At 42.3% G+C, this 26,494-nt stretch overlaps 1 protein-coding gene across 1 annotated transcript in view; it reads left to right on the plus strand.

The window, feature by feature from the left end:
- TGFBI (transforming growth factor beta induced) overlaps positions 1-26,494 on the plus strand; it is a 53,063-nt gene that overhangs the window by 8,404 nt on the left and 18,165 nt on the right. Inside the window, exons 3-9 of the mRNA XM_075275019.1 lie at positions 9,166-9,230; positions 14,878-15,035; positions 15,178-15,342; positions 21,130-21,276; positions 21,683-21,827; positions 23,482-23,694; positions 25,171-25,308. Coding sequence (XP_075131120.1) covers positions 9,166-9,230; positions 14,878-15,035; positions 15,178-15,342; positions 21,130-21,276; positions 21,683-21,827; positions 23,482-23,694; positions 25,171-25,308 — 1,031 coding nt within the window. The remainder of the gene's footprint in view (positions 1-9,165; positions 9,231-14,877; positions 15,036-15,177; positions 15,343-21,129; positions 21,277-21,682; positions 21,828-23,481; positions 23,695-25,170; positions 25,309-26,494) is intronic.

Consider the following 26,494-nt stretch of genomic DNA (forward strand, 5'->3'; position numbering starts at 1 on the left):
GCCGTTTTGGAAATCGCAGCGTGCCAGTTATATCTACGGAAACCCTATAGGTATAACTGAAGCAGAAAGTCTGCAGAGGAAACTTCTGCAATATAATAGTCATTCGCTTTACCAATGTAACGTTCCTTAGCAGCTGACCCGAGCCACCTTTATATTTATTATCATTCTTAAAGTCTAGTCTAAATCTTAAACTTGTCCCTTGGGGTCCAATGTCTTGAAATGTGGAAAAGATCTCCGACATTAGTCACATATGTTTTCATCTAACCTTCAACATAATCTTGTAGAATATACAAGAGCTTAAACCGCTACATCATATGCAATAAATCACTTAAGGGATTCCTAGCAAGACAAGACATCTCATTTATTATTCTAGTATTACACCTCAGGGACTTGCTAAATACTCCATATTGTTCCACTTAAGTAATGAACACACATATGTAGGTACAAGAATTACTTATGTTTTGCTGTAACTAAAAGAGCAATTCACTTCGATACAATTACAATTAAAGGGGTTATCCGGGATTAGACAATATGGCTGCTTTCTATCAGAAAGAGCTTTACTTGCCCGTTCATTGGTCACATGGCCATGGTATATTTTAGTCCCGTAACCCAAGGCTCTTTCAAGGGGTCTTTACACAGTTGATATTTATCATCTATCCACAGGGTAGGTGATAAATGTTTGGTTACTGTAAGCACCCCCCATACAACCCTCACAATTACTAATAAGGGAGTTCTAGGCGGCCATCATGCAATGGGGGGGACTATGAACACAATAGTGGTCTAACATGCATCGAGACACTTCATTCAGTGTCCATGGGACTGATGGAAACAAGTCAAGACCCCTTTTATCAAGGTGGTTCGTAGTTGTGGGGTCTCCAGCAGTCAGGCATTTATCACCCATTTTGTGAAGATAAAGATCAGTCCCTTTAAGGATTTGATTATAGGATATGTGGCACTAAAGAAGCCCTCTTTTGTATGTGGTTTCCATATAGGAGTAACCTTGATATAATAATACTTTGTTACAGCACCTTGTATTAACCTACAGTCACTGCCTGTATTAAAGCATCATATAGCTGCACTCACAATTCTGCAAGCTTTCGAGCTAAAATGTATCAGTTGTAAGAAAATTGATAATTGTGCAATTCCCCAGTGGTTGCTGCTGAAACCAGGAAGGAAGAGATGGACAGAGACAGTGAGTTCTAAACTTGACCCTGTCCCTGTCCCTACCTACGTGCCTCAACTATCCTAGGTGGTAGAGGACAACTGGGCCACAGCCCCTTCTCTGGATAAGTGATACACAGAACAGAACAACACAGAAGCTGAATCAGTCAGCCAAGGTCAAACCAGAGAGACCAAATCGAAGTCCAAAAGAGTAGTAACAAGGGAAGCCAAAGGTCAGAAGTCAGTAAATACAATACAATAGCAAGAAAAGCACTTAGCAGGGACAGAGTCTCAATAGCCATGAGTATGATAGCCAAAGGTATCAATAGCCAAGGTATGAGATTTACTATTAGAGGGGCAGAGGGAAACAAAGTTGGGAGAGATAGGGGTAGTGGCAAATCAATTACTGAGGTGAGGGTCAGTGTTCAGACAGAGTACTAAAAGAAGCTAAATAGAGATGAGCAAACAGTAAAATGTTCGAGGTTTGATATTCGTTTCGAGTAGCCCCTCAATATTCGATTACTCGAATCGAATATTGAACCCTATTATAGTCTATGGGGGGAAAATGCTCGTTTCAGGGGTAGGCAACATTCCATCAAATTATACTTACCAAGTTCACGAGTGAGGGTCGGGCTGGATCCTCCCAGCAGTCTTCTCTTTGCAGCGTCCCCGTGACGTCTTCTGGCTCTTCATTCACTCTGCCAGGCATCGGGCCTGGGCAGAGCCGACTGCGCATGCCCGCACTACAAGCAGACATGCGCAGTCGGCTCTGCCCAGGCCCGATGCCTGGCAGAGTGAATTCAGAGCCGGAAGACGCCGCGGGAAAGCTGCACGGAGAAGACTTCTAAAGGTAGGAGAAGAACCAGCGTTGATTGGCCGACTGTATAGCATTCAGCCAGTATACCTACTCGATCGAATACTACTCGCTCATCTCTAAAGCTAAAGCAAAGAATTGGAGTTGGACATGTTTCCTATGCTGGAGGATGATGTCGAAGTCCAAGCGGGCACGGACGTTACATCAGCATTCTAGCTCTGCATATTGGTTGTTCTGAGTAAGAACAAGTATTACCAATGTACAATACAGGGTGTGTAAATGTGAACCTATAATCAGGTCCTATAATAATATACAGCGTTACATAACATGATGCTTTATGATGTGTTTAGTATAGTGAAAGATATCAATCTCTTCTATTGTCGCTTACATTTTATGTGTATCTTACGTTTCTTATTTACTAACATTTATTGCACATGAATTTGTCTTTTCTGCTTGCAAACATGAAGTCCTATAACTACTTGTGTATTAGACATGCTATAGTGTTCCCCTGGGTTGTGCAGAGCTGAGCTGTCCGCTTAGACAATGAAGAGGATTTCTTTATACAAGCATTTTCCTCATGGAATTTTCAATGTCTAGACTAAATGAGTCTGGTATTGTATCGGAGTTTATATTATGAAAGTGTGACACATACATTGCTGTGTCTCTACCACAATGACTCACGTAATAAGAACACCACTTACATAATTTCTACATGATTTATGCCGACTGACTATTAATTCAATACAAAAACCTTTTGTAGTCACGTATATTAATATCTTCCATATTACATTTTGCTGCATTAGTTCTTGTTACGATATGGTTCTCTATTCACAAGTATTAGGGCTAGTTCACACGGGGATAAGCGCCGCGCATTTTGGTCCTGAGTCTGATGCGGTAAGCAGAATTGGACCAAAACGCGCCTGCCATGACTGTTGCGGCTTCCACCTCCGGATTAGGCTCAAATGAACTGGCCTAGTCCGGAGGGTGCTGTCGCAAGACGGACGCCTGAGCTGACTCAGCCGCGGAATCCGCCTGAAGAAAGGGCAGCTCGTTTCTTTTTTCCGTGAGCCGGAACATACCACTCACGGGAAAAAGAAATCTAGCGGTCTATATAGACCTCTATTGTGAGGGGGCGGATTCTGATGTGGAGTCAGGACCAAAATCCGCCCCCTCTTGCCCCATGTGAATGAGCCCTTAATTAGATACATTTCCATGAAGTTTTAAATAATATTTATTCAAGTATACTGTAAGTTCCCATTTCCATATGTCCATTATGTAAAGGGTGTGAGAAGGTGAAAGGCAAAATGCTGGAGTCCCACTATATCAGCCCCAGATTTCTGACTTATATGTGGTCCATGGCGGGAATAAGTTTCAGCCCTAGGTGTGGGTCCTTGGTTCGTTACTGGCCCATAAATGGTTGCAGATCCTGAGGAGGTGGCTGGGTCTGTCCTATAACCCTGAGTCCAGTGGGACTAATTTGTGCTTGTTTTTTTCGTGTGGCTGGTAGTAAGTAACACGTATAGTTAGGTTATAACTTCTATTTAGATAGTTGCTCAGACGAGCAGGAGCTTGTTTATTTTTGCCTGAAGTTACGGCTTTATTTTGTTTTGCTCATTTGTGCCTGAAGTCAAGGTTTATTTATGTATTTTATTTATTTGTTTGCTGCATATTTTATGTCCCTGTCTTGACTTTTTGGGTCCGCACCACTGCTTCTCCCAAGCTACCTTCCCCACAAGGGGTATTCCAGTAATTACTAATAAGAATTAAGTTATGATTGTCTGATCAATGGGGGTCCGATTGCTTCCGCCCCCACTGATCATGAAAACAAGAGTACCCTAGAATGTGCATGTGCATCCCACCCCTCCATCCATCTCTATGACACTTCAGCCAAATGCAATCTCAAGTACTGATATAGAATTGAACAAAGTGACAATGTGCATGCATAACCTGCTGCTACGTTCAGTTGCAGCACACAGAGACCCCATTTTCATGATAGGTAGGACCCCCACCAATCACACCATTTTGCCCTAACCTGTGAAAAAGAAGATATAATGTAACTATAGGCATACCCCATTAAGGGAACCTGTTATGAGGGAGTCTGTCTCTAGTTCAGTGGTATCTGTGGCTCCTTTAAGTAGTATCTGACAATTCAGTTATTAGACAGAACATTTAGCACCCCCTATACTACATAGCATCTCTCTATTATATACAGAACCATCTGAATGAATACAATTAGACTTAGAGCAGGGCATTCACTCTAAACACTGATTCCAGCTCCTTGATATTCTTACACTATACAGATAGGTATATGACTTTTACATCACCGGATTTTGTAGCCTAGTTTGCAATAGTAGAGATTGCAGACTCCCGTCTTTGCAACAAGGCTTCTACAGAAATCAATGGATGGGGTCGCACCTTGTGAACAGTCTATAGAATTTGCATTAGGGAATTGGATGATTTTTGCTAATCATTTTTTTCCTATGACATAGAAACTACAACAGGCTATTGTCGATGGCCGTCAAACAGCATTCAAAGTTTACCAACCTATAAACTATTACTAAAGGGTAATATAGAGCATTATACCTTGGAAGAAGTATTGTATCCTTGACCACTTGTTGAACTTTACTTGACATATTGAAGTCATTTGATGACACACAACTAGAAAACAACTTTGCCTAAGCAGTCTTGACAGAGCTTGGAAAATTCTACTAACATTAAGTTGGTTTGCTATAAACAGACTGTAAGTATGAATAATCCCCGAAATATATAAAACAGCAGGGTTTATTTTTATCCCAAACTGTATTAACATGCATTAAGCTACATACTGGCACAACTTGGCCTTTTATTTTGTAATTTTCACTGCAACATTAAGGCTAAGGCCCCACGGGACGTCCCACAGCCGGACGTCCCACAGCCGGTGCAGTGAACCTGCATCCAGTCGCACACTCCGTTCCAGATTAGGCCCAAATGAATAGGCCTATTTGGGAGGGAGTGTCTTCAGGCAGATGTTGCAAGGCGAATCCTCCTGAACGAATGAGCATCTCACTCCCAGAAAAAAGAACTGACCGGCTTCCATTGATTTCAATGGGATCCATCTTTTTGGTCAAGATTTTGAGGCGGATACGGCCTCAAAATCCTGACCAAAATACCCCGTGTGAACTTACCCAGATGCTCATTCTTTCAGGTGACATCCACCTGAATACACTCCCACCTGACTAGGCCCATTCATTTGGGCCTAATCCGGAGCGGAGTGCATGACTGGATGCTGGTGCACAGCACCGGCATCCAGACGCAGCTACCCGTATTTTGGACCGGAACCTGAGCCTGTCGCTTCTTTTTCCGGGAGCCGGTACAAACGGCTCCTGGAAAAAAGAACTGACCGGCTCCCATTGATTTCAATGGGAGCCGTTTTTATGGTCAGGATTTTGAGGCGGATACGGCCTCAAAATCCTGTCCAAAAACCCCCCATGTGAACTTACCCTTAAGGGGTTTTCTAGATTTGGTAGGTTTTTGATACCGATGAGCTATTTTTTTTATGCGACACCCAGTACCCCAGTGATCAGATGTTCTCGGTTGCCTCCGATGCAGAACTGTATAGAGTCCAGATGCACTGCCATTTCTTTCCATGAACGTCAACTGTTATTGGAGCCTAGTCCAATTTATCTGAATGAAATGAAATGCATTACTAGTCATTCTGTGACCATTATCTTCTTCAGTAGTCATGAGACTCTTTAGCATTTATGCCAAGTCAGTTGTGTATTTGATCTTAGTAACTGTATTATTATATGTATGGGTTGGCACGCCATCCATTCCCTAATGAGCCATAAGTTTTTGGGAAAATGTGTTTTGGCAATATAATTCCATCGGTTTCATTATATTTTGCTCCTTATGTTTGTTGTGTAGCTGTAATGTTCTGGGAGTATCTCAATGTAATTGGTATTGGAAGTGTTTTGTGTTCCCTAGGGACATTTATCTGCTCTCCATAATTGGTTCAGGAGCATATATTGTGTAGTAGACATGTTTCTCTTTTATTACATGTTTTTTTATCTAATTGGTCTAATTGGATGTGAGATAAGTCAGTCTGTAGAACTTGCCCCATAACTGCATCTCTCTTACTCATAAAAAGCTCCAAGATCATGCGAGACATATATAGAGAAATACTGACAGGTACTTTGGTTGTGATAGAAAGCTCTTCTTTAGCTCCATCATCAGACTAAACCTCTATTCCTGCTTCTATCTGTTTGTGCTCCCCCCACTCTTTGCTCCTTTCCATAGACATGTGTAATCTGAATAACAGAATCAGAAACAGAATTTTCTGATTGTAGGTCAGTTTAGCAGAGAGGAGTGGGAGAAAAGTAATCAGTCTGATAAGAGGAGAAATAAACATTTTTTCTCTGATAAGATATATTATATCACTTGTAGGGTTGAAACTTACTCGATTACCGATCGGGATCCGATCTTTTCCGATCCTGATTGGTGATTGAGTAAATTTCACAATCGTGATCGGGTTCCGATCCCACCTAAAAAGATTGAGATGGGAATTCTCATCCTGATCGCTCAACCCACTTACCTGCACAGAACCGCTGCCGCTCCTCAGAGATCCTTGGTCATTGTTCTCTGTCCTTTCCTTTCTTTCACATGCACTCATGTGTCCCCACCCTGTAGCCGCCCACACTCTCCTAAGCCACAACAAGCCCCGCCTTCTCCCAGCATCAGTAATGCTAGCTTAGGGAGGTGGGGGTGACCGGAGCACCGGGGAGCAGCGTACACACTGGGAGGGGAGGTGGCAGAGGTTCTGTGCAGGTAAGTGGATGGCACTAAGTAGCCGGTGGATTTTTTAATCACTACACAGCCTGGATACCAAAAATTGAAGCCTTCAATTTTTGGACTCCATGCTGTGTAGTGAACAGGATCGTTTTTAAAATCCGATTTTCGATCATTAAAAAATCCCATTGACTTGCATTAGGATCGGTATTGGGTTCGGATGGAAAATGATCGGAAATCGGATTTTAAAAACGATCCTGAAATCTCAAGATCGGCTCAACCCCAATCAGTTGTACTATTAACTTAGTACCTGCAAAGGATTCTGAATATTAACAGAAAGCCTGCTGACTCAGAAATTGGGAATACTGCCTGTCCAAAGGTGAAGAAGGGGCCATTTTCCTAATACTTGACATGACAAAGTTTATTTTTGTTTCATAAAGGTTTACACTGGGTTGTCATGAAGTGAAGAACTCTATGTTATGCTTGCTGAATTCTACTAGGTTGCATCATAAGTGCAATGAACTAGAAGTTTTAAGCACCTTAATCTCGGCAGGAGGGACCTACTGTTGTTGCCTCCTAAGTCGAAGGTCTGAAACCCCATAGCAAGCAATATACCAAAAATGTCAACTTCATGCCAGATTTCATAGTTAGAAATGCATTAAGCTTCCCCTGAGCTGTCATCTGTAACTATTTATGTGCATGACATAGAATTACAGTTTTACCCAGAAGAATTAAACCGGGGGATAAAATAAAACAGCGTGTTGGCGTGGGTTTCAGCACCAGTCATTTATCTTGCCCTCCACAACAGAGAGCTTAAACAAGAAGTGAGATCTCTTCTAAACAATGAAATGTTTATTCGCCAAGCAGGCCGCTCAGTAATATGAAATGGAATCTTTAGGCACGTCTCCTCCTCACCTTCCAACACTTCAGGAGTTCAGTAATAACTGATGTCGTCTGGATCCTTCCCCTAAAGTTATCCAACCTCACTTATACACCCATCGCCCGTAAATGTAAAGCCACTTGCAAGAGAAAGGAATGATATGGATTATATGAAGACAATGGTGGATGACAAGAGATGGGATATATTAGGCTTCAAGAAAGCAGTCAATTTTTGATGTTGATGTGTTAGGTACACTGTCTACCAATAAGTATTTGGACACGTGTGGTAGAATAGAAAAACAACATTTCTTCCTATCCAATAGTTGGTATTCCCCAGCAGATGCTTCCTTATGGATGGTATTGATGGACACAATACTCCCGGATGCCTGGTGACACTCCTGGTGTATGTGAGCCATCGGTTGGGTGCGGTTTCTCTGGCCAGCACTCGTCGGTCTCCATCTTCCAGTTTCGGGGGTCTGCCGACTCGGGGCACATTCCAACAATCACCATTCACTTTCCACTGTCGATTTTGGGTAATTCAGTTTACTTGCTATATCCCTTAAGGATCAACCATTTCTGTGGTACACAACAATTACCCTTTTGTCGAAATCGGACAACTCTGCACTTCGTGGCATCTTGCATGTGACTAATGCCACGATATTTAATGGCGGAAGGCGTGACACTGCAGATATCTTCATTTGAATGGGTGTCCAAATAATTATTGGTAGACAGTGTATAATGGGCCAGTGTAAGATTTAGAGCATATTTTATAGGTCCCAAATTGTGATAACTAGATGATTGGGTCAGGGCACTTCCAAAACCACAGGTCTTGTTGGGTGTCCAAAGCTCATTAAGAAGAAGGTTCATGGTTTGGTGATGAATCTAGTTTTCTTATACATTATATAGTCACTTTCCATGATGGCACCAGGATGTGCTATGGGAAGAATCCAAAGTAGTGATGCTTAGGGTCATGTTCTGTAAGGAAACATTTGGCTCTGGCATTTATATAGATTTTAATTTGACAAGTACCACCTACTGAAACATGGCTCCAGACCAGTACACCCCTCCAAGGCCACGATATTCCCTAACAGCAGTTGTCTCTTTCATCAGGAAATTGCCCCCTGCCACATTGCAAAAAATGTTCTGAAATCATTTGAAGAACATGAGTTAAAGAGGTTAAGGTGTTGACTTGCCTTCTAAATTTCAGATGTCAATCCATTCTAGCATGTGTGGAATCTTTAGGTTGCGAACTCCTTCATTATAACTTTGTGACAGGAACTGTCTGGTTATCATTAGTCAGTGACAGATCTTTCTGGTTTACTCTTTGGAGAGCCGGTATGGTAACGTCCATCAATCAAGAAGTCAAGGATCTGTGTGTTATTCCTTGTCGACTTTTTCTTGTAAGAGAGAAAGTCACATGATCAGAGGGCTTCATCTGGGCTGCATATATGTATACTAACGTGTTAATAATGTTCATCACGATTTTAATTTTTTTTTTTTTTTCTATTCTAAATCTTATTCAACAACTCATATTTCTCTTTTGACAGTGTAATAGTCTATGAGTGCTGCCCAGGATATGAGAAGGTACCAGGAGAGAAGGGCTGCCCAGCAGGTACGTCATTTTAGACTACTGGTATTTTATTGTAAATTGGTTACTCACGTTAGCATCTTGTATTTACCTTTAAATTAACCTCTTAATGCAACAGTAATGACGTTACATCAATGGACTCTGATACTGATAACCTTAACATGAGCTGTGGCCTGTTCACTGCTTACCAAGCTCAACTTGTAGGACAGGTGTGCTTGTACCTTGTACAAAAAACCTTCCCCACATCTTAAATTTCCCGAACCATAAAAGTATAGAATATTTATCCTATTCTTTTCACCATTTCTCGTCCTACCCAAAAATTGACCAAAAAAAAGTAACCACACGCCGTTCATTTCTCAATATAATAAAAATAAAAATGATGTCTTGTACTGCAAAACATTTGCTTTAGGGTCCATTCACACAGAGGAATTTGGCACTTATTCGGCAGACTCCCATTGATGTGTGGAAATCGAAACCCATTGAAATCAATGGAAAAAAAAGATTGATTTCAATGGGTTCTGAGCTGAAAATGGAACCCATTGCAGTTAATGGGAGTCTTTTTTTTCAGTACTGATTCTGATGTGGATTCCGCACCAGAATCAGTGCCAAATTCCTCCGTGTGAATGGACCCTAATACAGCTCCATAAAAGGAAACATAAAAAAGTTGCATATAAGGTTTCACATATTTTGTATTTTATATATAATAAAACTATATAAATTTGGTATGTGCCAACTAGAGCAATATAAAGAAAATGAAATTGTTGTTGACCAGTGAAAGCCATAGACACAAAACTCATAAGAATATGGGCCAAGTGCCACCCCATTCTGAAACTGAGGCCCGGTTCACATCTGCATTCGGGGAGTCCGCTTAGGGAAATCTATACGCATAAAAAAGCGGTTACCTCCAAGCAGCACTTTTATCTCTGCATGTTTTGTGCAGAAACCCCATGGACCCCAATACAGTCTATGGGGTCTTCGGGTTTCTCTAGATAACCACTTAGGTTTCTGTTTTGGAGGTCTCCAAGCGGACTCCCTGAAAGGAAACCCAAATGCAGATGTGAACAAGACCTAAGTCTTAATTTGTCCCTATGAAAGGAAAAATAAAAAAATAAAAGTTATGGCTTTTGGAAGGCAGGGAATTACAGTAAATAGGTTAATATACAGTGAAACCTCTGAGACGACCACCCAAAATCACATTGAAAAGTGGTCTTGTAGGAAGTGGACTTCTAAAAGAAGAGTATATACTCGAGTATAAGCCGACCCGAATATAAGCCGAGCCCCCTAATTTTACCATAAAAAACTGGGAAAACTTATTGACTCCAGTATAAGCCAAGGGGGGGGGAATGCAGCAGCTACTGGAAAATTTCAAAAATTAAAATGGTCAGAGTTTTTGGGTGCAGTAGTTGCTGGTTGCTGGGGAAGGGGAGGGGGTATTTTGGTTGTCTGTCTGCCCCTTCTCTGAGCTTGAGGACTGTTTTTTTTTCCCCCACTTGGAATTCAGTCTGGCTGAATATAGGGGATCTGCAGTGCTCCTATTAACCCCTTCCCGACAGAACAGGAGCACTGCAGATCCCCTATATTCAGTAGACCGGGCACTGTCAGACACAGGGATACCTAATGTGTATGTGTGTCACAGTCATTTTCTACTTTTACATGTATTCTAGGGAAAGGAGGGATTTACAACTTTTAATTTTAAAACTTCTTTAAAGCTTCTTTTTTTTCCCACTATTTTATGGGAGATTCTATACATTGATATTACGGCTGGTCATAATCCCCCCCCCCCAAAAAAATAAATAAATAAAAATAAAAATAAAAATTGCTGACTCGAGTATAAGCCGAGGGGGGCTTTTTCAGCACAAAAACTGTGCTGAAAAATTCGGCTTATACTCGAGTATATAATGGTAAAACTGAAAATCTGTCACAAATAAATCGGGATAAGGTAAATTCAGAAATGGCGTTATGGATTTAGTGATTGCCAGGTAAGTGTATGAGCAGTCAGCGCCATCCTTGTATTCTAATCCAGATAAAGAAACCAGAGCCATTTCGAAGCCACATAGACGTGGTGGAATTCACTCCTTATACTTCAATATGTCATTGTACATACCTGTCAGGAAACACATAGGAATCTGAAGAAGAATGGTTTTTGTGAGAGGCCCTTATTGCTCTCTAAGGGGGGCGCTTATCTTGCGTGACAATACGTACCCACAGGCGGCTCATGAAGCTGTAAATCTTTTGGAAAATTCAGTCTGGGAAATTTGCAAGTGACCTGCCCGCAGCCTAGGTTTGGTATAGTTCTATTTTTATCTGAAGCTATAGAAACACTACTGGGGCATAAAGAAGTTGTCTCGGCGCAGACGGCTATTACGGGTTTCTTCACAGGCTACACATTTCTGTGAGAGAAAGTCATCTCCATTGCTCTGAATGGAGTTGTTTTGGTAGCAAACACATATTTTTTATCACTATAGTATTCCCATAGAGCAGTGGTTCTTCACCAGGGTTCGATCGAACCCTAGGCCCCATGCATGGTTCATTTTGTGTACCAGTTAAAAAACATATACCTATGTCTTGAATTTGGGAAAAAAATCATATTTCATTCTTTAGCAGACATCTTCAGTGCATCAAGGCACCTTTAATCTATCAGAGGTTCCAAGGCTGGAGAGATTCTAGGCTTTTCAATGTTGTAACAGATGGTGTCATCCATATCAAAGGGAGTCTGTCAGAAAAATTTATTATAAACCAACTCCTTGTAGAATTTATTCCACCGTTTCCAAATATAAATCTGTTATTCAGCTTTGTGACCCCATTTCCATGGGGTAAATGTGCTTTGTTTGGGAATCTAGAGGTGAGACCAAGGCCCAGGCAAGGTAAGGAACACCCCAAAACACTTTTCTCCCGATTTACTATAAAAGGTAGTCTGTAGAGATGAGCGAACAGTAAAATGTTCGAGGTTCGATATTCGTTTCGAGTAGCCCCTCAATATTCGACTACTCGAATCTAATATCGAACCCTATTATAGTCTATGGGGGGAATATGCTTGTTTTAGGGGTAGGCAACGTTTAATCAAATTATACTTACCAAGTCCACGAGTGAGGGTCGGGCTGGATCCTCCGAGAAGTCTTCTCCGTGCAGCGTCCCCACGGCGTCTTCCGGCTCTTCATTCACTCTGCCAGGCATCGGGCCTGGGCAGAGCCGACTGCGCATGCCCGCACTACAAGCGGACATGCGCAGTCGGCTCTGCCCAGGCCCGATGCGTGGCAGAGTGAATGAAGAGCCGGAAGACACCACGGGGAAGCTGCACGGAGAAGACTTCTAAAGGTAGGAGAAGAACCAGCATTGATTGGCCGACTGTATAGCATTCGGCCAATCAATGCTGGTTCTGTATCGAACTTTTACATTCGAACAGTGAGTGGTACTCGATTGAGTACGAGTATTTCGAATACCGTAGTATTCAATTGAATACCTACTCAATCGACTACTACTCGCTCATCTCTAGTAGTTTGTCTTTTATACTTCTTATACATAGCAGCAAGCAGTGGTTCACTGTTGTAGGGTATCCCTAGTGGGGAACCTTATATCTTGCTCATATGATGGCCCTTTAAAGAATGACTACCCCTTTAAAGGAAGACTGCCACATACAAAAAAAAATTCTAAATCACTTACATGCTGTTGTAGGGCTCTTAGTTGCATAGAGCGATTATGTTTATTTTTTTTTTGTATCAATAGACAATGTTGCTGCCAAGAGAATCATATTTTAATCTTCATGAAAATTAGCTGTTTAGTGTACAAGATAAGATAAGATAATCCTTTAATAGTCCCACCATGGGGAAATTCAGTGTGTTACAGCAGCATGGATAATACAGTAATATTGCAAGAAGAACACATACAAGCTCATAGCAGATAGAAAAGATACTTGGAGTCACAGCAACTAAGAAGAAGAAGAAAGACTTCAGGATCATTTAGTTCTCTGTGCGGAGTGATCTTCGCTTAGCCTGATGTTGATTATACAGCCTGACCTGATACACCTTATGTGTCTATATCTATTGAGTAAGCAATTCCTTTCAACGTTATTAAATTAAAGGGGATTCCCAGGGAGTTAGTACCTCTTCCGGCGGAATGCTTTTGATGAATTATATATATTTCATATATATATATTTCATATAGCTGGAATGATTTAGGAAAACCTGCACTCGCAGGGGGTTGGACCCGATTGCCCTTGAGGTCCCTTCCAACTCTACCATAAGAAAAAAAAAAAAAAAAAAAAAAAAAGAAAAAATAATCTGGTTATCCTGGTTACATTATGACCCCCAAGTCATGTGATTGGAGGCAGTGTTTGGCTACCAGGGTGGTTTAACCCCACAGGTCACTCTGTGTCTCCTTCTCTGATCTTATGGATATTTAAAGAGGTTGTCCCATAACAAGGATCCTATCTATACTGCGTGTTAATGTGGATTTAAAACTTTTCCTAAATACACTGCTTCTGCAAAACTGCTTTGATTGTCCACTATCTTAATTTATTCATTTCATTGTTGACACTGCATTTTTATGGCCCTTGGGATTATCTGCTCAAATGTGAAGTGACGTAGCTGCCTGCTCTCAGGGGGAGGGAGGAGGGGCTAAGTGCACGGGAGCGAGCCTGTGTCTGTAGCTGTTCCTGTGTCTACACAACACATGTGACCTAGCTTCCTGCTCTCAGATAAAGGAGGGGGGAAATGAGTGCTGCTTTCTTATATAAAACAGTCTAAATCCTAGTGGGCTAAAGGACCAGGTCCCTCTGCTCACTAGAATTTAGCTTTCTTATATAGAGCAGGCTAAAAGCTAGTGGGCAGAAGGACCTGGTCCCTTAGCCCACTAGGATTTAGCCAACTCTATATAGAACAAGCCAAGTCCAAGTGTTATAGGACCTTTGATGACATCACAGGCCCTTCAGTCGTCCCATAGGATCACGCTATGTGGTGGGCGGAGCTTCACACTGATTTGGGGGCGGAGCTAAACTGGAGGTAGTCGGACAGTATGGCTTTGCATATGAAACCCCGCCCAGGAAGAAAAAAGTCTTTGCAGCAATGAAGACAGGTGGGCAAGGGACATGGGAATATCCCTTTAACTACTTATGCTGTTGCTGGATCCCTCGGGTCCATCAAAAGCATCTTTAGGACCAGCTAATTACTTTCTGGACAACCCCTTTAAATACTGATGTCCTGCCCTTATATAACCAGCATAGGACATCAAGTAATCTTACCACATTATGGCACGCAAAAGGAAAGGATAAATGAATCCAACTCTGTTACATCTGTATATATGATACATTAGCTAGCATTCTAGATGCATTTTGGAAAGTATTGGGTAACCCAGCCATTGCATAAGCATAAAGGTCTGTATTGTGAGGGTAAATAAACATATACTGTATAAAGCATTGCCTAGGAGTTATATAAGTGTATTGGGTATGTTCCATAAACAGCTGGAGGAACGAATATTGATGTTGGAATGAAAAGCATTTTAGTGAAATGCAAAATAACTTTCCTGTTTATTTGCATAAAGGACCTAAATGCCAATCCTGGAGCCAGGGGTGAACAGATTAAGACGAACCCAAGAATATAGTGTCAGCCAGGTTGCGTTTAGCAGGATGGGTATCACACTTTGTTCTATGACTTGGTTCCTTTTGTGTCTTCTGCAGCCCTTCCTCTTTCCAATATTTATGATACACTGGGAATTGTTGGAGCAGCTACAACGCAGTTATATTCGGATAGAGCCAACTTAAGACCTGAAATTGAGGGTCCTGGAAGTTTTACTATTTTTGCACCAAGCAACGAGGCCTGGGCGGCTTTGCCAGCTGTAAGTACAGAAGTCTGTCTCGAGGATGGATAAAGTACGATTATCGTATTGTAAAAGGGAGCACAAAGACGTCAAATAATGCAAAACATCTGTTAATTCCGTGGATGCGTCTGACATATTTATTGCTAACAATGTCTTGCAGGAAATATTAGATGCTTTGGTGAGCAATGTCAACATTGAGCTTCTTAATGCATTACGATATCACATGGTGGACAAACGTCTTCTCACTGATGAAATGAAGCATGGGATCACTGTCCCGTCCATGTACCAGAACCTGGATATTCATATACATCACTATCCAAATGGAGTAAGTATCCTCATGGCAAAACGCCATAACATATTATCGATGCTAACAGTAAAAAAATTACTCATTTCCTCCATAAAGAAATTCACAAAAATATTCAAAATATTGCTATAATGTCAATACTTTGACCAATTTTCTTTTCTTTGAAGCTTTTGTACCTTATATTGCAATCAAAACTGAGGAATATATAAAGAAAAATGTCTCTATATGTCCAGATATCAGTCATTCCTTTCCTAGTAATCCTTCCTCTGAAGGTAAGATAACTGGCTGCAGCAGGATCCTCCCCCTCTACCCTGTCTGCTGCAGGACAGAAATATAGTTAATGGGGTTGTCCGGCCTAATTTTTTTTTTTGTGAATTAGGCTGGTGATGTGAAAAAAATAACAGAAAACCATACTCCTCTGTCCCCAGTGCTCTGGCTCCTCCCTGCACGGGCCGATCCTGCGGCTTTGTTGTTGTCTTCTAGCGGAAATATTTGCCACATGTGGCAGCTTAGGCCAATCAATGGCCTCAAGAAGGGAACTGGCGTAACTAAAGTCTTGTGGGCTCCGGTGCAATCTTTTGTCCGGAGGTCCCTACCTCATCCCTACAGTGAATTCTTGATAATGATGGCTACGGGGGGCTAAGGAGTGTAATGAGCCTTAGTGCGGTGAGAGTAATCTGTGGGTCTCCTTGGATTATGGGCCAGATGGAAGCTGCAATCTCAATATTGATGCCAGTGCTTATGTCCCTGGTGCGACTGCACCCTCTGCACCCTCTCAAGTTAGGCTCCTTGGTTTCCCTCAAGGCCACTGAGGCAACCGACTGGCTTCAGCAGTAACGTGACCACTAAGACCAATCAGCGGCCTCAGTGGAAGAGGGCCGGGACATCCTAGCCGCTGAGAAATTCATGAACAAGAAGGCAACCAACTGAAATGGACTGCCCTGGGAGGACACAGGAGCATCGGGAAAAGATGGGTATGGGGTTTTTTAAAAAATTTTTTTTTACCTTTCTCTGCCTATTTAGCCCGGGCAACCTATTTTTGAAGGTAAGAGGTTAATCCAAGGATTTCTTCTGATCGCCAGATTTGGGGACGAGAGTCAGATTTCTCCTAATATGGTAATTGGTGTCAGCCTCATAGAGGATTTGGCCTTTCTCTGAGTCAACACTGTAGGGTTATAGGTTAACTTGCCAGACCTCCATCATTCTTCAACCTTATTAACTATGACTGTATCATTTAGCACTAATCTTTTCTAAATCATGTCAGAGAAGAAGGTTCAAGACTGTGCGACGTTGACTTCTCTGCTACAAATTAGTTTTTTGAGCTTAGAAAAATAGTAGAAAGCTATGGAAATAATCTAGGTACTAACAAATGTGCCTATGTACAGATGTGTACACCTTTATCGTTCCTCAAATTTTCAATATAACAACATTTCAATTTCTCAAACAATACAACTTAACATATCATCGTAACATGTGAAGACAATCCTTAAAGGGGCTCTATCAGCAAAATCATGCTGATAGAACCCCACATATGCGTGAATAGCCTTTAAAAAGGCTATTCAGGCACCGTAAATGTTATATTAAACTACCCCCCCCCCCCCCCCCCGTTAAAATAATAACCTAAAAAAGAATGTGCTCTACTTACTGATCGTGCACCCTGGGCGGGCATTCAGGGTGTGTCTTCATCTTCATCTTCTTCCTCCAATGTCCTCCGGTCCCGTCTTCCTCCGGCGCTTGCGAGCGGACACTGATATAAAGAAATTACCTGGGCGCATGTGCAGTAACACGCGGCTTCTACTACGGCTACTGTGCAGGCTATTTTTTTTTTAATCAAAGTCCGTTCGCGAGCGCTGTAGGAGGACGGGACCCGAAGACATCGTCGGAAGAAGAGGCGTGGATGAAGATGAAGATACACCCTGAATGCCCGCCCAGCGTGCACGTTCGGTAAGTAGAGCACATTCTTTTTTAGGTTATTATTTTAAAACAGGGGTGGGGGGGTAGTTTAATATAACATTTACGGTGCCTGAATAGCCTTTCTAAAGGCTATTCACGCATATGTGGGGCTCTATCAACATGATTTTGCTGATAGAGCCCCTTTAAAGGAATTCTATCATTAAAATCATATTTTTTTCTCAAACACACATAGGAATAGCCTTAAGAAAGGCTATCCTTCTCCTACCTTTAGATGTTTTCTCCACACTGCCATTCGGTAGAAATCTTTATGCAAATGAGTTCTCAAACAGCACTGGGGGAGTCGCCTTATGCTGCAAGAGAAATCTTCAGTGCCGCCTCCATCTTCTTCTGGAACAGCCTCTCTGCGGGTCTTCTTCTGGAACTGGGACAACCCCTTTAATGTGTAAGCAGCCATTTTTCTTGTGCCCATCGGCATGCGCAATCTGCTCTGCCTGAGGCCCATAGCCTAGAAGATTGAAACCCAGGACCGAAGACGACGCAGGGAGGGGCAAAACGGTGGCTCAGTGGTTAGCACTGTAGCCTTGCAGCGCTGGAATCCTGGGTTTGAATCCTGCCAGGAACAACATCTGCAAGAAGTTTGTATGTTCTCCCTGTGTTAGCGTGGATTTCCTCCCATTCTACAAAGACATACTGATAGGTAAATATATATATATATATATATATATATATATATATATAGTGATCCCTTTATGGGGCTCACAATCTACATAAGAAAAAAAAAAAAAGAAAAGCAGAAGACGACGCAGTAAGAGGGCTTTCCAGAAGAAGATAGAGGCATCCCTGGAGATGTCTCTCGCATTATTGGGGACGCCCCAGTGCTGTTTGAACACTGTAGATCGTCCCCAGTGCTGCGAGAGAACTCATTTGCATACAGACAAAAAACGGTATTTCTACCAAATGGGCCCGCAGAGAAGACATCTAAAGGTAGGAGAAGAATAACCTTTCTTAAGGCTATTCCTACGTGTGATCGAGAAAACATGTGATTTTAATGATAGAATCCCTTTAAGAATCTGCGAGTCACATTACAAGAAAGATAGTATAAACAATTTCTGACAGAGTATTCTAAAATCCTGAATTTTATGAAAGCTGGACATCTTACACCAGTCATCTTGGGATATTTTGGATACTTATCGGTGGCTATAGCCTGGCGGATTTCTTCGTACCACTAGGGGACCTGTAGAGAAGAAACTAAGAACCAGTTTTTAGTAAAATATAATAAGGGACTTATTTTAGTGATAACTGTAATGAAGGCATACATCAGATGTTCATCTTATAAACCAACTTATTATGGAGATGAGAAGTATTTATATCATGATACTTATCTCCTAAAGACACGAATGTCATGAAAATTCTATAAACCGAATGTTTAAAATATTGCACGAATCCTTAAACAGCTGAAAAATATTCCACATGTGACATATGTTTTACATTTATTCCATATGGTTGAGGGGGGGGGGGGGGGGGTATTTTTCCAAGAGAAGGTTAGCAACAGAACAAGGGGGTTTATCCTGAAACTGGTAGGGTGAGAGATCAGGAGTAATATTAGAAAGTATTATTCTCTAGACCTTCGCAGACATCCAGCAGATGTGAGACTTCTACTGTACTTTAAACCCAGATTTTCAGATTCTAATATCCTATGAACAGCAATAGGCATCAGCATGAAAACTGGCATATGGAGAGATATCGGTGAGGTGAGACATTGGGATATTTCCAGGGAACTATTCAGACAGTTTGTAATAATGCAAGAGGATATTTTCCAGATTGTCTAATAACACCAGCCAACGAAAACTCAAGGCTGAAAAGTTGGACGTTACCAGTACAATTACATTGTAGCAAATATTGTGTTTACAAAGAGATAGATAGATAGATAGATAGATAGATAGATAGATGATAGATAGATAGATAGATAGATAGATAGATAGATAGATAGATAGATATGTAGATAGATAGATAGATAGATAGATAGATAGATAGATAGATAGGAGATAGATAGATAGATAGATAGATAGATAGATAGATAGATAGGAGATAGATAGATAGATAGATAGATAGATAGATAGATAGATAGATAGGAGATAGATGGATAGATAGATAGATAGATAGATAGATAGATAGATAGATCGATAGATAGATAGATAGGAGATAGATGGATAGATACATAGATAGATAGATAGATAGATAGATAGATAGATAGGAGATAGATAGATAGATAGATAGATAGATAGATAGATAAGAGATAGATGGATAGATAGATAGATAGATAGATAGATAGATAGATAGATAGGAGATAGATAGATAGGAGATAGATAGATAGATAGATAGATAGATGATAGATAGATAGATAGATAGATAGATAGATAGATAGATAGATAGGAGATAGATAGATAGATAGATAGATAGATAGATGATAGATAGATAAATAGAAGATAGATAGATAGATAGGAGATAGATAGATAGATAGATAGATAGATAGATAGGAGATAGATAGATAGATAGGAGATAGATAGATAGATAGATAGATAGATAGATGATAGATAGATAGATTGATAGATAAATAGAAGATAGATAGATAGATAGATAGATAAATAGAAGATAGATAGATAGATAGATAGATAGGAGATAGATAGATAGATAGATAGATAGATAGATAGGAGATAGATAGATAGATAGATAGATAGATAGATAGATAGATAGATATGTAGATAGATAGATAGATAGATTGGTCTGGTTCACATCTGTGTTCAGTAATCTGTTTGGGGAGTCCACATGGGGACCCCTGAACAGACTACAGGACGTTTTGGCAAGCGATGAGCTTATGAAAGCACACAGAATCCATAGACTGTAACGGGGTCCTTGTGCTTTCCGCGTGGTGTCCGCACAGAACATGCGGAGAGAAAAGTACTTCATGATCTACTTTCCTGTCCGCATGACTCGTGTGGATACCGCATGGAAAGCACACGGACCCCATTATAGTCTATGGGGTCCGTGTGCTTTTAGTGCTCACCACTTCTCAATGCGTTTGCTATTCCGTTCAGGGGGTGCCCATGTGGACTCCTCAAACGAATTACCGAACTCAGATGTGAACTGGGCCTTAGGGTAAAACAGTCCCCTAAACTACACACCAATATCCCAACGTCCTCTCAAGCCGGAGAAGTAAAAAAGACTCATCCTCCAGAATCTTGAAATCCTTTTATTGGTGCCAGAAAACACCTCATATTGGCGGTTTAGAGAATCCTATCACTACAGTGCTGGAAAATTTGCGCTGCAGACATGTCATTTATTCACCGTAGGTATAATGGAAGTAGAAAGTCTGCAAAAGTAAAATAAAATTTAGAAAGCTCGTTTTGTATTATCCTATAAGACCCGGACACACTTGCGGGGCACGAGTAGAAGGTAAGGAAGAAGGGTGATCGCCAAGTGTGCCAAGTGGTTTGGTAAGGCAGTATCCTTCACAGTAGGGTAGGTCATACATGTCTGGCCCCACTGCTGGGATCCCCATTATCACTAGAAAGGGGGTCCAAAGCTCTCTACTCCTGGTCAATAAATGGCTACAGTAAAGCGGTGGCCATGCGTGCACCATGCAGCTACCGTGGTACTAGCTAAGTGATATTAGCCTTTGTGCAACCACCCAAATTCTTCATTGCCTTGGTGGTTCTTCATCCTCAGCTACGAGGTGTTTGAGGGCATCTTAGCATATGAGAAGGTAACAGTAATATCTCTGGGAACCAGACATAGAGGCCCAGGGCTGCTTTGATTTATTGTTCCATAAAGATGAATTGTCTCGTTTTAATCGTCTTTGACCTTTCTGACCATTTCCTTTTTCCTTGTCTACAGATCGTTACGGTAAACTGTGCCCGACTTATTAAGGCAGACCATCACGCTACAAATGGAGTCGTCCATGTGATTGATAAAGTCATCACAGCGGTCACAAATAGCCTCGACCAAGTGGTTGAAACTGAAGACAGTCTGGAAACGTTACGGGTATGTTTATGTTCATGACGCACCGCCAGCTATATTTCATAAAACAACATTTGCGGCCTCCCTAACCTCGTACCGGTACCTTACAATTACCCTGGAGGACAATTATAAGCTATGGGATCATAAATCTGTTTCATTATGCTGACAATGGTTGTAAGCTTTGGAGTAGTCTGACCACACCAAAGCTGGTTCATTGAACGACCACTTCATAGCCAGCCATTAGGCTGTGGGGGTTCACCGTGAGAACCGTCTGAGCCAAAAGTTATGTTTTGGCTCAGACGGTAGAAAAGATGTAGAAATGAATGTGCTACTTGGATATACAGTATATACAGTCACACTTTAATGTACGGTACGGTATGTTCCTGGTACCTGGAGGACAAGTTTCTAGTTCATTGTGTTACATTTGCAGGCCGCTGTGGCAGCTTCAGGCCTTGATACCATGCTACAGTCAGAAGACAAACACTACACGCTGCTTGCGCCCACCAATGAAGCCTTTGAGAAAGTTCCACAAGAGACTCTGACCAGAATCCTCGGAGACCCAGAAGCCCTTAAAGGCAAGATACTTATTTAGCACCTTTCATTTGTGGCATCCAGAGGTTTCTCCTTCACCTTTCTTCTCTACTGACCATGTGCAGACATGTATGTCACATGATGACCAATTTATTAAGACAACATTGTTTTGTGATATTGTGTCACAAAGTGATATGCTGCATGTGTCTATGTGTCGTGTATTGCACCTTCCAAGGGTTTTGTTAGGTAGCATGTTACTATACTGTATTGAACTGGCTTTATGAGAAGGTGGTGTCAGTGGCGTAACTAGGAACGGCAAAATTTTGACATGCCCCCCCCTCGCCCGCCGCCCGCCGAAGACCCCGACCAACCCCCCATCCCCGCATTCCTCTGCTCTCTATTATGCACCATAGTGGCCCCTGCACACAGTATTATGCCCCATAGTGGCCCCTGCACACAGTATTATGCCCCATAGTGGCCCCTGCACACAGTATTATGTCCCATAGTGGCCCCTGCACACAATATTATGCCCCATAGTGGCCCCTGCACACAGTATTATGTCCCATAGTGGCCCCTGCACACAATATTATGCCCCATAGTGGCCCCTGCACACAGTATTATGCCCCATAGTGTCCCCTGCACACAGTATTATCCCCCATAGTGGCCCCTGCACACGGTATTATACCCCATAATGGCCCCTGCACACAGTATTATGCCCCATAGTGGCCCGTGCACACAGTATTATGTCCCATAGTGGCCCCTGCACACAATATTATGCCCCATAGTGGCCCCTACACACAGTATTATGCCCCATAGTGGCCCGTGCACACAATGTTATGTTCCATAGTGGCCCCTGCACACAGTATTATCCCTCATAGTGGCCCCTGCACACAGTATTATCCCCCATAGAGGCCCCTACACACAGTATTATTCCCCATAGTGGCCCCTACACACACTATGTCCCACTGTAGACACCTATGAACAATTATTATACTCTGGGCCCCGGTCATGTGATGTCAGGGAGAGTCACAGAAGCCTGCCCGAAGAGAAGCCTGCCCAGAGAGGTAAGTAACACAGTTTTTTATGTTACCTGATCTCCCCTGGACCTCGGATCAATATACTCGGGGGTCTGAAAAGAATATAATAATGATGTTTATGGGGCCCGTGGCGTCACTTACCGATCCCAGCCCCTGCCAGGATTGGTAAGTAAATAGGGTCTGTTACTGGCTGGAGTTACTCCATCCGGTAACGTCCTATTAAGAAAAGAAAAAACCACAGCAATAGCTACCCCTGCTACCCCGGTAGTTACGCCACTGGATGGAGTGGAGTCCTCAACCAAAGCTAAATTGAGGGTAGACACATATGTATATTATGTGATATTATTACAAATGTAGATCCTTAAACATCCACTTTAATACACTACCACAAATGTAGACCTGCAAAGCCAAGATCAAAAGACAGGAGACTCTTAGACCATCTGCGTGTGTTTTCCATATTATTATGCCAAATTGTCCCAAGGTTTGGCAAGGATACAACTATAGACATGAAATCTCCTAGAGTGACTGTCCTTCTACCTATCAGACCATTGGAGGATCCCTCCGATTATATCAGTATCCTCCAGCATGATATCATACCTAAGAATGGCTTTGTATGTGACTGGAGCATACACTATGTAAATGCCGATTTCTATTTTTCTAGATCTCTTACACCACCACCTCTTGAACTCTGCCTACTGTGCTGAAGCAATTATTGCTGGATCCTCCATTGAGACCATTGAGGGAACTCCACTTGAAGTTGGCTGTCTTGGGGATGAGCTCACCCTTAATGGAAAGGCGGTCATTTCTAAGAAAGATGTTTTGGCTACTAATGGGGTTGTTCACTTCATTGACGAACTGTTGATACCCGATTCAGGTATAGTACAATAAAGCCTTGTGGCTTGCTATGACTATGCTCGTTGCTTCCAGTACTACGTCTTACCCTAGAAATATTGCAAACATATTCTAATAATAATCTATATTTGGATGGATCTTAATTGAGATGGTACGATACCAGTATGTCAAAGTTTCCAATGTTATTATTTTTTATTTTTCCATGACTAGTATTTCATGTTTTAATGTGGTTACCGTTTAATATGACCCAGGAGAGCAAAGAGCACTGCCAATAAAAGCATCAATATATTATTCATTGTAGATATGGTGGGAGGATTTATCAAGACCAGCATTTTCCGTGCCGGTCTTGACAACCTTGCGCTGTTGGAGAACGTGCCTTATTTATGATGAGGCGTAGTCAAGTCAAATCAAATCAAATAGGCTTTATTGGCACGTCCGAATAGATATTTGGCATTGCTAAAGCTAGTAAAGTTGGGGGGGGGGGAAGTTGGAGTCGAGGGGCAGAGTATGGGGGGGGTAGAGGGGGAGATGATTTGGGGTATAACAGTCCGTGGAGTCTCATCTTCCTCTTAGTTGGTGGCCGCTATATGGGGGGGTGGGGGAGTGGTTTGGGGTATAACAGTCCATGGGGTCTCATCTTCCTCTTGTTTGGTGACAGCTGGACACGTATTGGGCAGCGATCTCCACAGTGGCCTCTTCTTCTCCCAGTAGGATGTAGAGTTTCCTCTTCTCGTCTGCAGATATGAAGTCTGGGATGTGGGCAGAGAGTCTTTGGTAGTAGAAGGCCCTCACAGATGAGTATTTGGTGCAGTGTAGCAGGAAGTGGGCCTTGTCTTCTAGGGCCCCCTGGTCACAGTGCTGGCACAGTCTGTTCTCCCGTGGCTTGTACGTCTGCCTGTGTCGCCCCGTCTCCATCTCTAGGTTGTGGGCGCTCAGTCTGTACCGGCTCAGGGGCTGTCTGTGTTTGGGGTGGCGTATTCTCTCCAGGTAGGTGGCCATGGTGTAGTCTCTTTGCAGTGACTGGTACAGAGTGAGTTTCTTGGAGTTATTGATTGCGCTTCTCCATTCCTCATAGTCTGTGTGCCAATACTGTAATCTATGCCAGTTTGTACCTAGTCTATATTTCAGTCACCATTTATGCCCAAAAAGTGGCATAAATGATGGTCAATCTGGCAGGGCCATCTGCGTTCCCGGCACACCCACGGCACAGCATTGCCACGCCCTACTTTCAGAAAGTGGCAAAAGTGACATAAAAATTCCACTTGCAAAAAATTAGCCACAAGTGACTTGTAAAAAGTCACAAGCCTGATGTGTTCGGCTCTTTGTAATACAAAAAAGCGGCAAGGGGACTTGGAACTCCTCATTGTGTTGTATGTAGTTGTGGTTTAATGTGTTTTGTAACATGTAACCTTTAAGAAATACTTTACTTAGACCATTGGTAGATTTTGTACTACAGTATAAGTTGCTTAACCCAAAAACTTGTAATTTTCTTTTACAGCTAAAACATTATCTGAATTGGGCAAAGACTCTGTTGTTTCCACGGCCATTGACCTCTTCCAACAAGCTGGACTTGGCTCTCATCTTGCTGTAAATGAGCGAGTAACAGTCATCGCTCCACACAACAATGTGTTTAAAGGTGCGGCCCCAACCTTCTGTATATTAGAGGCTTCATGCTAGTTAAATAATAGCTTTAACAATGAAACATGTTTGATATATAATGAACATATTGGATGCTTTCATTAACTAAGGCCTGGATCACATCTGCATTTGGTATTCCATTCGGGGAGTCCACTAGGGGGACCTCCTGAAAGGTATACCGAACGCATTGACAAGTGGTGAGCAATGAAACCACATGGACCCCATAGACTGTAATGGGGTCCGTGTGTGTTTTCCACACGGTGTCCGTATGAGTCATGCAGAGAGAAAAGTAGTTCTTGCAATAGTTTTCTCTCCACATGACCCGTGTGGACACCGTGCGGAAAACACATGGATCCCATTATAGTCTATGGGGTTCGTGTGGTTTCATTGCTCACTGCTTTTTATTGCAGTCGGTATTCCATTCGAGAAGTCCACTTGGGGACCCCTGAACAGAATACCAAACGCAGATGTGAACCGGGCCTAAGAACCTTATTGAATGCTTAAGCAGAGTATGTACGTGGGGAAGGGAGGAGCTTTAACCAGCTGGGGACCAGCCAACCACTGGGGGTGACACTCAAAATATGTATCTTTTTAAAATCCAGTCTAGCGTGCCCATATTGAGCGCTCGTTCACACGGGGCAAGAGGGGGTGGATTTTGGCGCTGAATCCACGTCAGAGTCCGCCCCCTAACAATAGAAGTCTATGTAGACCGCTAGCTTACCTTTTTCCGTGAGCGGCATGTTCCCGCTCACAGAAAAAAGAAGCGAGCTGCCTTTTCTTCAGGCGGATTCTGCATTTTTTTAGGCCTACTTCAGAGTGGGAAGCCGCGACTGTCGGAAGTCGTGACAATCGTGGCAGGCATATTTTGGTCCTATTCTGACACGGCTTCCCACGTCAAAATCAGGACCAAAATACGCTCCCCTTGCCCTGTGTGAACTAGGCCTAATAGACTCTTTTGGATCCTTTCTGTGAAATCCTACTTTTTTTTAACTCTTCCCTTTGCTTCTGAATTGGGCGCTGTTCCCGCCTCTCACTGAATGTTACCTTGTATGGACTACAGGGCTGTGTAAAGAAAATGAGGTTTGGGGAAGGTCGCTTCAAACAGTTATATCTCAGACATGGTAGAACATACAAACTTGCTTTTGGGGTCATATGAAAGAGGAGAGTCTCTTCTTTCATGACAC

This window comes from Leptodactylus fuscus, chromosome 5 (genome assembly GCF_031893055.1).
Source record: "Leptodactylus fuscus isolate aLepFus1 chromosome 5, aLepFus1.hap2, whole genome shotgun sequence".
Taxonomy (NCBI): Eukaryota; Metazoa; Chordata; class Amphibia; order Anura; family Leptodactylidae; genus Leptodactylus; species Leptodactylus fuscus.